The sequence below is a fragment of the Mauremys mutica genome, chromosome 4 (assembly GCF_020497125.1).
Source record: "Mauremys mutica isolate MM-2020 ecotype Southern chromosome 4, ASM2049712v1, whole genome shotgun sequence".
In the NCBI taxonomy this organism is placed as follows: domain Eukaryota; kingdom Metazoa; phylum Chordata; order Testudines; family Geoemydidae; genus Mauremys; species Mauremys mutica.
This window is the reverse complement of record NC_059075.1, coordinates 7,252,428-7,264,539: the sequence shown is the minus strand read 5'-3', so window position 1 is coordinate 7,264,539 and position 12,112 is coordinate 7,252,428. Positions and strand designations below refer to the sequence as shown.

Genomic DNA, 12,112 nt, shown 5'->3' with positions numbered 1-12,112 from the left:
GAAATAGCAGGATGACAGTAGCCATTGCTTGAGGATCTGCGGTGTAAAGGGACAACTAGCTTTTAAACCTGTAACTTTGAGCTTGAGGCGCTGTCTGTCTGGGGGTCCCCTGGTCAGTTCTTTGAGTGTGTTTCTGTTTTACTTTTAGCAATTGCATTTTCTTCAGACTTAAATGATATTTTTTTGTGAAAGATTCATACAAACCTAGGGTCTGTTTCATCGTTTTCTTTGGACAGCCAAGATCAAATGTGGAATATAAACAACAAAAGAATAATTCCTTCCCCCCCTCCCCCAATCTTTGATTTTAATGATTTTTACTGTATGACAGAAGCAGGTTTAAAAAACAAACCAACCCTCACAAGTTCACTCTTTCAGTTGACTGTGTCCCTCTAGCAGTTAAATCTTCACGTTCAGAGAACACAGGCCAAATTCTATTCCTCATGAGAGGCCTCCCAGCCCTTTTCCAGTGTGATGACTTGTGTTTTTGTTGTCATTTCCTTCAGAGTCTCAATTTTGGGCAGGGCACCTGTAAGTTCTCCCAATTTCCCCGGGGTTCTTGTTTCACTGCTAAACATGCTATTGTTGTAACTTGCAGTGATGTATTGTAGGACTAATTATTTGCATTTTTAATCCCATTGCATAGCTGATTGCAATGTTAATTTTTTAAGACTACTATCAGCGTCTTCCCTGAAGACTAATCTCCTTTGGATTCGACTTGAAGCGGTCATGGTGAAATTGCTTCGTGTGATAAAAATGAGCCATCTGTCCCGCGTGCAGCTGTTTGGCTAGAGTTAAACACCAAGGGAAACGTGCTGGCTCTACTCCCCCCCTCCCTGCACTCTCCTTCCCCTTCCTTAACACTGCCTGTAAAACTCAGTCAACTGCCTAGCAAACTCTGACTTGGCAGGAAATATCTCTTTAAGCCTTTAGCAGTGATATATGGTGCAGCAGCTTCCTTCAAAACAATGAGCACTCTGTTAGGTGAGAACAATAACACACACACACACACACACACACACACACACACACACACACACACACACACACACACACACACCATATCTACTGTTGAGTACTTAAAGGGTTATTCTTTGCCTCGCTGCTAAGAGAGGTGTCTGAATAATTCCCACTAGTTATTGGCTGCATCCCTCGCACACTGATGGGAGAACAGACAACCCCCCCCTTTTTTTTTTTACATGTTGCTCATCGCACATAAATTGTCGCCAGCAATTTACAAGTAGCTGGAGTTTGTTCCGTATAGTACAGTAGGAATAATCCACTAACTAAATTAAGCAGCAAGCCCATGCGAGTGATGCTTAGAAGTCATGTCTAATAGTATTTTAGCACCTTTCTCAACCACTCATTAACTAAAGTAGATTATATGTAATTTACACCCCTGAATTTGCCCAGTTGGCTGTAGTCAGCCCTTGGGTGCACTGATTGGTTGATAACTTTGGCAGTCAGCTGGCTACATCTTTTTGGGTGCCAAGGTTCTTAAGCACTGGTGCTTCGGGCAAAGCGAGTTGGTAGCTCTGACTGCTAGGACTTGCCTTCTCCGTCGTACAGCGCTTCACACCATTCCCCGATTGGAGAGAAAATGACAAGGAATGTGGTGGGTGGGGGATGTGAAACAAGACCAAGTGACTCCTTCCACCCTGTTCACGGCCCCAGCTACACTGGGCCGTTGATTTAATGCTGCCAGCTGTCAGCAGTAGGGCCTCTGAACCGGTGCTGAGAATGGTTTAACTGCTAATATATTCAGCACTGACTTAGAGTACCTCGTTGTTATTACGGGGCCAGTTTCCTAGTGCTGAATCTGAAGCCTCCCCTCTTTTCCCGCCCTCCCCCCCAAACACATCCCAGAGAAGATGATGCAGAGGGGAACTGTTAATCTAACTCCTTCATCTTTTATTCATGCTCATTTAGTTTAAATGTCAAGTTTTTTTTTTAATCAGGCAAATTCTCCCATCCCTGTAAACTGCCCTTTGAAGTACACCAGCATTTTGAAATATACGTAGAATGCATGGCAGCAATTAGTATTCAGATGAAGTCCTCTCTAACAAGTTTCTTTACAGAACATGTATCTAACTCTGTTTAATTACTTCTTGTGCATATGTTTAAAAATCTAGTGGTGATTTGCATAGCTTGAACCGTTGAGTCCAGAATTCATTTATGCTAGCAGATGAGTGGCAGAGCAGATTCTTTTCCTTAGCAGCAGTGTGCATGTACAGCAATCTGCATAGTGTTACTCTTGCATAGCTGTCTGGGTGCTCTGTGATCTGCCCTGGGATAAGGAGAAATCTCTCTCTCTCTCTGGCCTTGTCATTCACTGCTAATAAAGGTGCAGGATTTTTTAACCTCAGTGTAACTAACGTATGTCAGCTGTCCTGAGGTTAAAAACACAGTGCGGACAAGGCTCTGTAGTTTTTACTTCAGTGGAGCTAGATGGGGGGGCGGGTAGTGTTGACTTCAGCTAGTTTACCTCATGGTTTAAACTAAAGTGCTTCATCTTCACTATTTACCTCAGGGTAGGTCACGTGCTTAGGTTAACCCAAGGTAAAAAACACACCCCTTTGTCAGGAAAGACGGTTTGTCTGGTTAGGTAGGTGTGTGAACACTGTACGACTGTGTACAAAGCTATAATTCACTCTCTGGACAGTCCCACCCGTGGTAGTTATCAGCTTGGTCCTGTATACTAGAGCTTCCACCACGGGTGCACTTGCACCAGTAGTGTATTTACGGCCCCCAGATCTGCTAGTGTAGACAAGGCCTCGGCAGTTAGTGCCACTAGCACAGGATATTTTTCAGGAAGTAAAAAAAAAACAAAAACCAAATCTTGTTCAACGCTGAGAATTCTATTCCGATTCATCTGGCTGAAAGGGAAATCCCCGAGGTTAGCTCTGGCTCGCAACTGAGCGACGTTAAATAGCTTCACCCCTTGTCCTGTCATTTTCTTTTTCTGGCTTGCTGTGCAAACTGGAGGCAGCTATACGGCCTGGGTGTCTGGAATTGTTGGCATTCAGAAATACGCTTGTACAAATGAGGCTGTGTCCCTGCCACATTGCTGTTGATGGCAGTAAAGCAACAGTGCTTCTTACAGGCGCTGCAGAAAGGCCAGGGTGACAGAAATGCATGGATTCCAATCTCTTGTGGGGATCTGTCCTCCCTCGTCTTGTTTTACCATATTTAAAACCCAAGACTTCTAGTCCTGTAGATGACCTTGAAAGTATAAACTAGTGCACTGCTGTTTCAGTCTGTCAGGATGCAGGCTGAAGACACTAGTGCCAAAAGGTGTGAAATTCCCCTATTCGTTTCAGTGGGTGTTCTGAAGCTTAATTACGGCTGTTTATAAGCATTTCTATGTCACTCGTCATCATATGGCGACTATTTCACTGTGGACCATCAAACCAGAAATCTCCAGCTAACGAAATGTTCACTCATTCAAACGTTTCACAAAACAGCTTAGCAAGAAACTTAAAACTAATCTGGTCAGATACTCGAACACACCTTGGCCTGCACTCTCCAGGGGATTGGACAGGTCTCTTCTAGCTAACTCTTCTTAAGTCATCATTATGCATGTAGTTCAGTGTTCGAATTCTTTCTTTCACTGGGTAACTGAGCTGCTTTCTGGCATTCTCAGGAGTCAATGTGAAAGGGGAGTCTGTCCTTGCCACCAGCTAACCCCCATGGTGAGGGTGGTGAGTTTTCTGTGAATCGTGGGTGACCGGGAGCAGGTCTCCTCTTGGGGTGGTGCAGGAGCAGTGATAGTACTTCAGGCTTGGTTAAGCGGTGTGCTCTGAAACAGCTCAGAACTGTTCCAAAATGCAGCAGTGGTTTGCTTAGCAACACCGACCTCTGGGATCACATCGGCTCAGTGTTCTGCTCCCTGCTCTAGCTCCTCAGGGAACACAGCATCCAATGATACGTCCCAGCCCTGGTATCAGAGCCCTCCAGGGGATTGGACCCGGGTACTTGAGATCCTCACCTTTCCCACTAGTACCTCTGTGTTTCACTGGAACTGTCACTCAGCTGGCAAGGGGAGGCCTCCTCCAGGAGGAGAGACCAGAAGTCTTGCCACTTTCAGAGCTCAGTGGAAAATGTTCAGCTAGTGCTTGGCGTTAGAGCTCAGTGACTAGCTGGTGCTTTTTGGTTCAGTGACTGGCCCCAAAAATCCAAAAAAATAAATAAAATAATCAGTTTTGAAATGAAACTGACTTTTTTTTTTCCTTGCCAAAATGGAACTTTTGTTTGGATCAATTTGAAATGAAATGTTGATTTGAAACAGACCGTTCTGATGTTTCCAATACCCTCAGTTTTTTGGCCAAAATATGCAATTTTTTCGCTGATGTTACTAGTCACCTAAACAATTTTGCCAGCTCTGCTTCGCTTCGCTTCCCCTCAGTGTGTTGACACTTGGAGAAACACCCTACAAATAACCCAGGCTGTCTGTCTTAGACTAGGAAGGAAGAGAAGAAGATTGTAGCATTTTCTCAAACACTAAGGCTATGTCTACACTGGCAATTGAACAACAACAACTTTTGTCTTTCAGAGGGGTTAACCCCCTCCCCCCAAAAGAAAGACACAAGTTTTCCCGTGACAAGTGCCAGTGTTAACAGCGCGTTGTCGGAAGGAGCGCTCTCCTGCTGACAACGCAAACGCCACTCGTCGGGTGTGGAAGTTGTTTGTCGGCAGGAGCGCCAACAAACACCGGCTACACTGAACGACTTCTAGCGGCACGGCTGAAGTGACACAGCCATGTTGCTAAAAGCTGTGTAGTGTAGACACTACACTTCAGGTACAAAGAGAAATGAAGCTGCTGTACCAGCTACTGAGAAGTGACTGGGTTGGGCAAGGTGCTGAGGTAGAAGTTATATCTAAAGACTCTCTATGGGGCTAATCTAGCAGGCAGTGTTGGTGCTCTGACACTGCCCTATGCCTTATGTTGTGAAAGATGCTCTGGGGGTCACTGATCTGTGAGCGGTCTGGTAGGAAGCACCATTATGATCCCTTGTCCACAGAAGAATCCACCTGATGCATCAAAATGGTTTTCCTGTAACACAGCTGTACTCTAGGCATTGTTTGCCAGTAAGGGATGTCTCTTCATGTTCTCTACGTCGCTCCTTTTTTTAATCTCAGAGCCCAGTAATCAAAGTTGAGACTCATTTGAGACTTTTGCAATAGGTTTTGGTTTTAAACAAATCTGTGCATTCAAAGAAGTGGCCTGGGAATGTATGGAGCGCCATCTGCTTAAACAGACTCCCTTGAGTGAGTCATGCAGGATCACTTCAGACTTTTACCCAGGATTTCCTTGCCCGTGTTAAAGGCTCTTTGTTGGTTGAATTATTTATTTGTCTTTCTCTCTTTCAAGGTCCACTTTGACCAGTTTAAAGAAGCGCTGATCCTTATCTTATCCCGAACCTTATCGAACGAGGACGACTTCCAAGAACCAGGTAACGTTTCTCTGAATGTGCTTGAAGAAACCTTTTCTGCACTTGAGAAGAGAGGACCCCAGCAGCATTTATACAGGGACGTGGCTGCAAGTGCTGGGGCTGACTGAAACAGAGGCTTTTCTCGTGTTCCTTTGGCAGAACTTTCCTTTTAAGAACCTCCTGGAAGTGGGGCAGGGGGGATTTCTGATCGAGGTTGAAAATGTGTTTGGTTTGATGTGCATTTTATTGGGCATTTATATCCCACTTCTCACCGTGGTCTAGATGCCTGGACAGGCATGAGGAATTCTGGAATCCCTGTGTCTCAGAACTCAGCAAGAAATGTTGGGCTGGAAGGGACTGTGAGGTCATCTAGTCCTGATCACTGTGCTGAGGCAGGACCAAGTCTGCCTAGACCATCCCTGACAGGGGATACCACAACCTCCCTTAGTAACCTCCTGCGTTGTATATGCCCCAGCGTGTTAGGAGCCTCATACAAACAAGTTCAGACAAACTGATGAATCCGTAGTTGTTAAATTAAGATGGGCCTTCCAAACTCCTGAACTTTGGAGAAATACTGACATTGGTTTTGGGTGATGGTGTGATAACTAACACTCACTGGGCGAAAAGAGATCTGCACGGCTGTGTACTGCCATCCTCTCCTTTTAGTGAAGCCAGGATAGACGGCAAAGTTACTCCATTTAATAAGTTAGGGAGAAAGGATGGTCGTATGGTGTAGGCGCTGGACTGGGACTTGGGAGATGTGGATCAAAGTCACTTAATGTCTCTCTGGTTCAGTTTCCCAGTTATGGAATGGGGATGATGCTTCCTTTTCCCTCTCATTTCTGTCTCTTCTATTTAGATAATGAGCTCTTCAGGGCAGGGACTGGGTCTTGTTACCCTAGCACAGTGGGGCTCTGATCTTAATTTCAGCCTCTACAGGCTACTGTAATATTGACACTGATGATTTAGATTTTTGTAACGGAATATAACAACCTAGCTAATTTCACATTGCAAATAGAGTCACTTCAAGTCTTTGTCCCCTCCCCCCACCACAAATGGCAAGTCAGTTCCTTGCATCATTTGAGTGATCATAGAGATGGGTAGGGGAGGGAAGGAGGGATGGGTGGAGACTATAGCCAGTACTAATGCTTGTTGGTGGCGAGCATGAAAGTGGTGCACTTACATGGGATGCCAGCATGTAATGACTCTCTAGCCTGTCTACTCCCTGCTGACCTTCACCAGGCCTTGTGTAACTTCAGTGTGATAAATGCTGGGTTCATTGTCTAGTTCTTCTCAGGAGCCTGAAAGGAAGTGACTAGGTGTGCCCAGAAAAGCTGAGATGAATTTTTAAATGAACAACAAAAATTGTCACGCTCTGTAGTCTGAGCTGGTTCTGCTCCTGCCTTCTACACCTTATGTGAGAAATTGTATCATGAGGATTAGGCCGATGACCTCGGCTTGCTTGATGATTGTTCTGCATGGTCTGATTGCAGGGTCAAGTGTGCAAACCCAGATTGCAGCTCCATATGGTGGTTTTGTAGCTGTGCACATGGCTGGTGCAGAGAAACAGATCTCTGCTCCACACAGGAGTGTTGCTAGTTGTAGTGTCTGAGTAATTAATCTAGCGAACACAAGAAAGGAATCGCAAGAGTGCAGACTGGGCTTAATGCTTTCTGAAGAAAACCTGTTCTATGTAACAAGTTGTAATATGCCGTTTATTTCTTAAGGTCTCAGCCTTAAATGGCACTTTTTGAGTGACAGAAATATGACTAGCTTTCAGTTTGTGTCCTCTTAGTTTGAAGGAAGGCTTCTCTTATTGCTACTAGCTTTGAGTATAACAATCAGTTTGCCAGGGCAGTGGTCATTGCTAGCTAGGTTCTGGTGGGAGCTGGGTATCTCCCATACGTTAATGCAGTAGTTTGAATCCCTTGCATTTTCCTTTTGAAAGATGTAAAAAATGTGTGGGGAGCCCTGTTAGTTTCCTAGCATTGCAGTGGTACGGTGACTTGTTCAATTGGACTTACAAACCCACACCTCTTTGGGCAATTTCTTTCCCTGAGATTCAGTTGCTACAAGTTCATTGTGGCACTGAAGACGTGGGACCAACAGACAGCATCTGGGTGACTTGCTTCCTAGGCTGTGGTACAGGTGGCAGTTTCAGCCCTGGAATGGGAATATTCACTCTTAATTTTTCCTTTACTCCTTGTGGCTGGCTAAAGAGCAGCATCGCAGGCCTGGTGAAGACTTATTCCTCCTTTCCTGTAAAGCTAGTGCCCCAGTCTAGTGGTCGGGGGGAGGGAGATGAGGTGGAAAATGGTAACTGGCAATAGAAGATGGAAAAAAATCCAGGATCCTACTCGGTGAGCTGGGAAGTTTGGAGCCAATGGGGAAGACTGTGAGAGAAGACACCTCTCCCTGTGTAAGGGGGGATTCGTTCCCTGGTAAACTTAAACATCTGCCCATTTCGAGGGTAAGCTTGTTTGCAGAGATTTTGTAAGGGAATAATGCACAACATCAACAATGAGACAGGCCAGGATAGAGCTTCTAAAGGCTGAAAGACGGGGAGAAATCTAGAGCAGCCATCTCTGGGAGCTGTGCAGAGCCCTGCTGTGAGAGTGCTGGGGCCCAGCGACTCGCAAGGGACTTCTGTCTGAAACTGAAGCAAATATGAGGTGTCCAGGCTGCTGCTGCATCTCCAGTTACTAAGTTTGACAACTCAGGTCCCGGATGACCAATTTATTGACATTGAGGCCAAGAGAGTGGGACAGAGTGCTGACAGAACATTGGAGACGGGACTTGAGAGCTGAAGTCTCTCTGTCGCCTTCATTAAAGCAAATAACATGCTAAACAGACTGAAGATATCGGGTGGGAGGGGGGAAATTGGACTTAAAGCCATCAGAATAATTGGTCTTCGTGAGGGAAAACAACTGGACTGCTTTTCCAGCAGCTGAGTGCCAAAAATATGGCATTGAAACATAGCTGAAGGTCCAGTATGCCCTGAAATCTCGCATAGGGCAAAAGAAATGCTGAGCATGCTACAGGAAGAAAAATCCTATTTAATGCAGCAGCTGTCCAAGATACAAGTATGACAAGAGCAGGAAATGCAAAGAATATATGCCAGTTTTTTAAAAAACAGAGAGTTCTGTTCTACCCAGCTCTAAGAGTGACTTGAGAGAATTCCTTTCTATAAGGAAAGTGTCTGAACCATCTCTGTTTTTCTCACCCAAGCTCCAGGTCAGTCATTTGGCACAAAGATTTCTGGACAAGCTAAGTAAAAGCCCTCAGAAATGAAGCTCATTGGGGCTGACAATACAGAGATGTAATGCTTCAGACCGCTCACTGCCTTTGGGTCTGTTAACCATTCCTCTCCTGTTTCTCCTTTCTTCGTTTCAGCCCGTCATGTCAAGCTCTTGGCTAAGTAGGAAACGGATTATGGACCAGTGCTAGGTTTGTGTTCTTCCTCCTCCCCAGAAAGTTGTGTGGCTGAGAGGAACTTACTATTGTCAATGTCCAGACCTTTCTAGGATCAGGCGTGGGATCTGAGGAATGCTAAACATTATCTGGGGAGCCCTCCTAGCTGTCTATCATAGAGTAAGATCTAAATGGTGGTGGGTTTTTTTTTTCTTTTCAGAGGCACTGAGCACCTGCAACTCCCCCTTGATTTCAGCTGGAGTTCTGGTGCTGAACAACTGAAAATTGGGCCTTTAGAATCTGTGGTTAGCATCTTCCTTTGTTATGTCACATCTGTATGTAAATCATGTAATCCGTTCCCTTCTGTGCTTCTGAGCAGGGGACAGCATGAAATCCAGGAAATAAGAGATGGCTTAACAAGGGGATAACTTTAAGTCCAGTAAAAATGCTCGATTCTTCTCCTAGATCTTAAATTTCTGATCACCCCCTCTTATCTAGAGGGATCGATAGTGAAGTGAAATTTTATACATATGCAGAGAATTGTGTGGTTTTGTCAAACAACCAACCCCCTCCTCCTCCACCTCCCCCCACACACCCCAAAAAACAAAACCTTCCAAAGAACTGAGTGGAAAGCTGTTCTTGGCAGATGTATCTGTACAGTGAATGTGGAGAATCCCATGCCTGATAGCAAGGCACCATGCAACAAAAATTGTAACTTTTCTCTTGAAACTGATGGATTTTCATCTCATTCTCTGAGCTCTTGAAATTGTTTAAAGGGATGCTGCTGCCAGAGATGGCAGATCTTGAAACTGTACCAACAAGCTGTATGGTTCACATAATTTCATGATGCAAATCAACCAGTCCCCTCTGTGAGCTGGGGAGGATAGCTGGTCTCTTGTAAGGGGATGAGGTTATTTGTTTAATTCCCTTCCAGCTCATCGGCATGGAGAGCACTGCAGGCTATGCCTGTGCATGCTGATGAACCAAGACTCATTAGAATATCAAGGTTGGAAGGAACCTCAGGAGGTCCTCTAGTCCAACCCCCTGCTCAAAGCAGGACCAAACTCCAGACAGATTTTTGCCCTAGATCCCCAAGTGGCCCCCTCAAGGATTGAACTCACAACCCTGGGTTTAGCAGGTCAATGCTCAAACCACTGAGCTATCCCGTCCCTCCCCAATTTGGTGCTCTGTGTTCAGTAGTGGATCATCCAGCTAAGATGCTGAGGAACTTATTTTTTCAAAATAATAGTTATAGGAAGGGCTGAATTTTGAGTTGTCCCAATGAAAACGGTAACCACCCGAAGCAGTAGGGGCATGAACGCCCGGCCATGGCACTCCAATAGAAGAGGGTAACTGGAGCCTGGCAAGCCCACCCCACTTGTGAGCTCAACTTTGGAAAGGCGAAGGAAATCTTATAAAACATTCCAGTCGCTTCTAACAAATATTGTTGGGGGAAAGGTACCTAAAGGAGACAAACCACTCGGTAAGTCCAAACAAAAAGGCCTACTGATGCAACTCGGGGACTGGTGAGACCATGTCTGGTGAACACCGATTTCCAGTCCCACACTTCTTGGACCAAAATTGGAGTGTTGGAAATCTGGCCTGACTGGTGAGCAGGATAGTGAGAGGATAGGCTATTCTGCCTATCGCCCCTTTTTAAGGGCCACGAAAAGGGGTGGGGGTGGAGAACTGACCGAGGAATTCCCAGACAGGCGGGGAGGGCTGGCCAGCCTTCACTTCACTCCAGGGTCTCTGTTCTTTGTGAGCCTCAAGGACCATCATATCACTGAAACAACCAGACCTCCAGGCACCAGTGGGGTTACCTGACCATCGCTGCTGCTCCAGTGAGGACCCACCCTGATACATGCAAGAGCCTACTGTATACCGCCGTCTTGTGTGTTGCTTTCCATTATCTTCCTTCTGTTCTACTTCTCTTGGCTTTTCACCGGATTTCAAAGCCAGCTGTACCACATGGCAAGAACACAACAAGATGAGAGAGTCTGACCTGCTCTGCCCAGCATGAGAGAGACCCATAAAGGAGAGGCATCAGCCAGGTCATGTCCCAGACTGGGGAAGTGAGCCAGAGTTCAGAGCAACAGCTGTTGCGGTCAACCTGCCAGTCCATAGCATCCATCTATGACTAACTAGCTGCCTTCTATGCTGAGAACATCAACAAAAGCTATATTCCCCCAACCCCCTCATCCCACACTTTGACTATCCTGTCTCTTCTCCCTCTTGTGTTGCTCTTGTCAAAGGTGGGGAAACTGACTCCTTTATAACTCAGGGTTAATTCTGTAGCTCAGTTCTTTCTTCCCCAGCAGGAAGGAGTGCTTGAGAAAACGAGACGGACATCCTCCCCCGAAAAAGGAATTCTGATTGTGAAAGTTATATATAAACACTCACTTCCAATTCCAGAATATCTTTTCCTTGTGTCACATGATCAATAAATTCCCAAACTTCGGCATGAATTTTCTAGTGCATCTGCCATGGTACTAAGCAGGCCAAGGTCTCTGTACTGGAAACCCTGAACCACACTTACTTGTTGTACAGTGACAGGGTCACGTTAACACCTTTAACTCTCTGGGCCTGTGTATGCCATCGAAATTGACACAACATAATTAGAGTAATATTTGTCCTCTGGATTTTGAATGTCATGAAATTAAAAAGGCTTGTGTCAGCTAGGGGGTCCTACAAGCCTGGAAGGATTGTATATTTAATGCATTTTGACAAGCTGACAACATGTAGAGGTGTTCACTTTTTCTTAAAATTTAGAACAAAAACTCCGGTCTCTAATATAGTATATGCTGTTGGTATTCAATTTTCAGCAAGTAGAGTAATTTCAGCACTGTCAGCCCTAAGCTTTCAAAAATCACCAATCACGCCCCCCAGAAATAATGAGTTTAAAAAAAATCATAGGTTTTTAGGCTGTGATTCTTCCTTGTGTATTCTGCACTTGTTCTTTTGTGAGCCTCTGTCCAGGTGCCTGGTAAGCTAAAGCTGCTCTACATGAGGGCATCATTCAAATTGAGGGGCAGGATTGGTTCAGACATGGGCTTCAGGGCACTTCATTCTCGAACTCGAAGCTGGTCTCTGCTCAGGAGGGAATGATTCACTCCAGTTGACGCATAAAGCATAGCCTATCACAACAGCTGTTGCGTGCAGAGGAGGAATCCAAGCTTGTGGGTTGTGGGAACGCTTGTGTGCTCATAGTGAGCTTTCAATTTGGCAGGCAGCAAAGGAGCCAGTCGGCCCGTCTCGGTATTTTTCTTGAG

The 12,112-nt window shown here is 45.4% G+C and overlaps 1 protein-coding gene across 3 annotated transcripts in view; it reads left to right on the top strand.

The window, feature by feature from the left end:
• The window catches only part of NIN (ninein), a 109,012-nt gene that overhangs the window by 20,952 nt on the left and 75,948 nt on the right, over positions 1 to 12,112 (top strand). For all 3 annotated transcript variants that reach the window (XM_045014798.1, XM_045014800.1, XM_045014799.1), the window contains exon 4: positions 5,369 to 5,450. In XM_045014798.1, the coding sequence (XP_044870733.1) occupies positions 5,369 to 5,450 (82 nt within the window). The remainder of the gene's footprint in view (positions 1 to 5,368; positions 5,451 to 12,112) is intronic.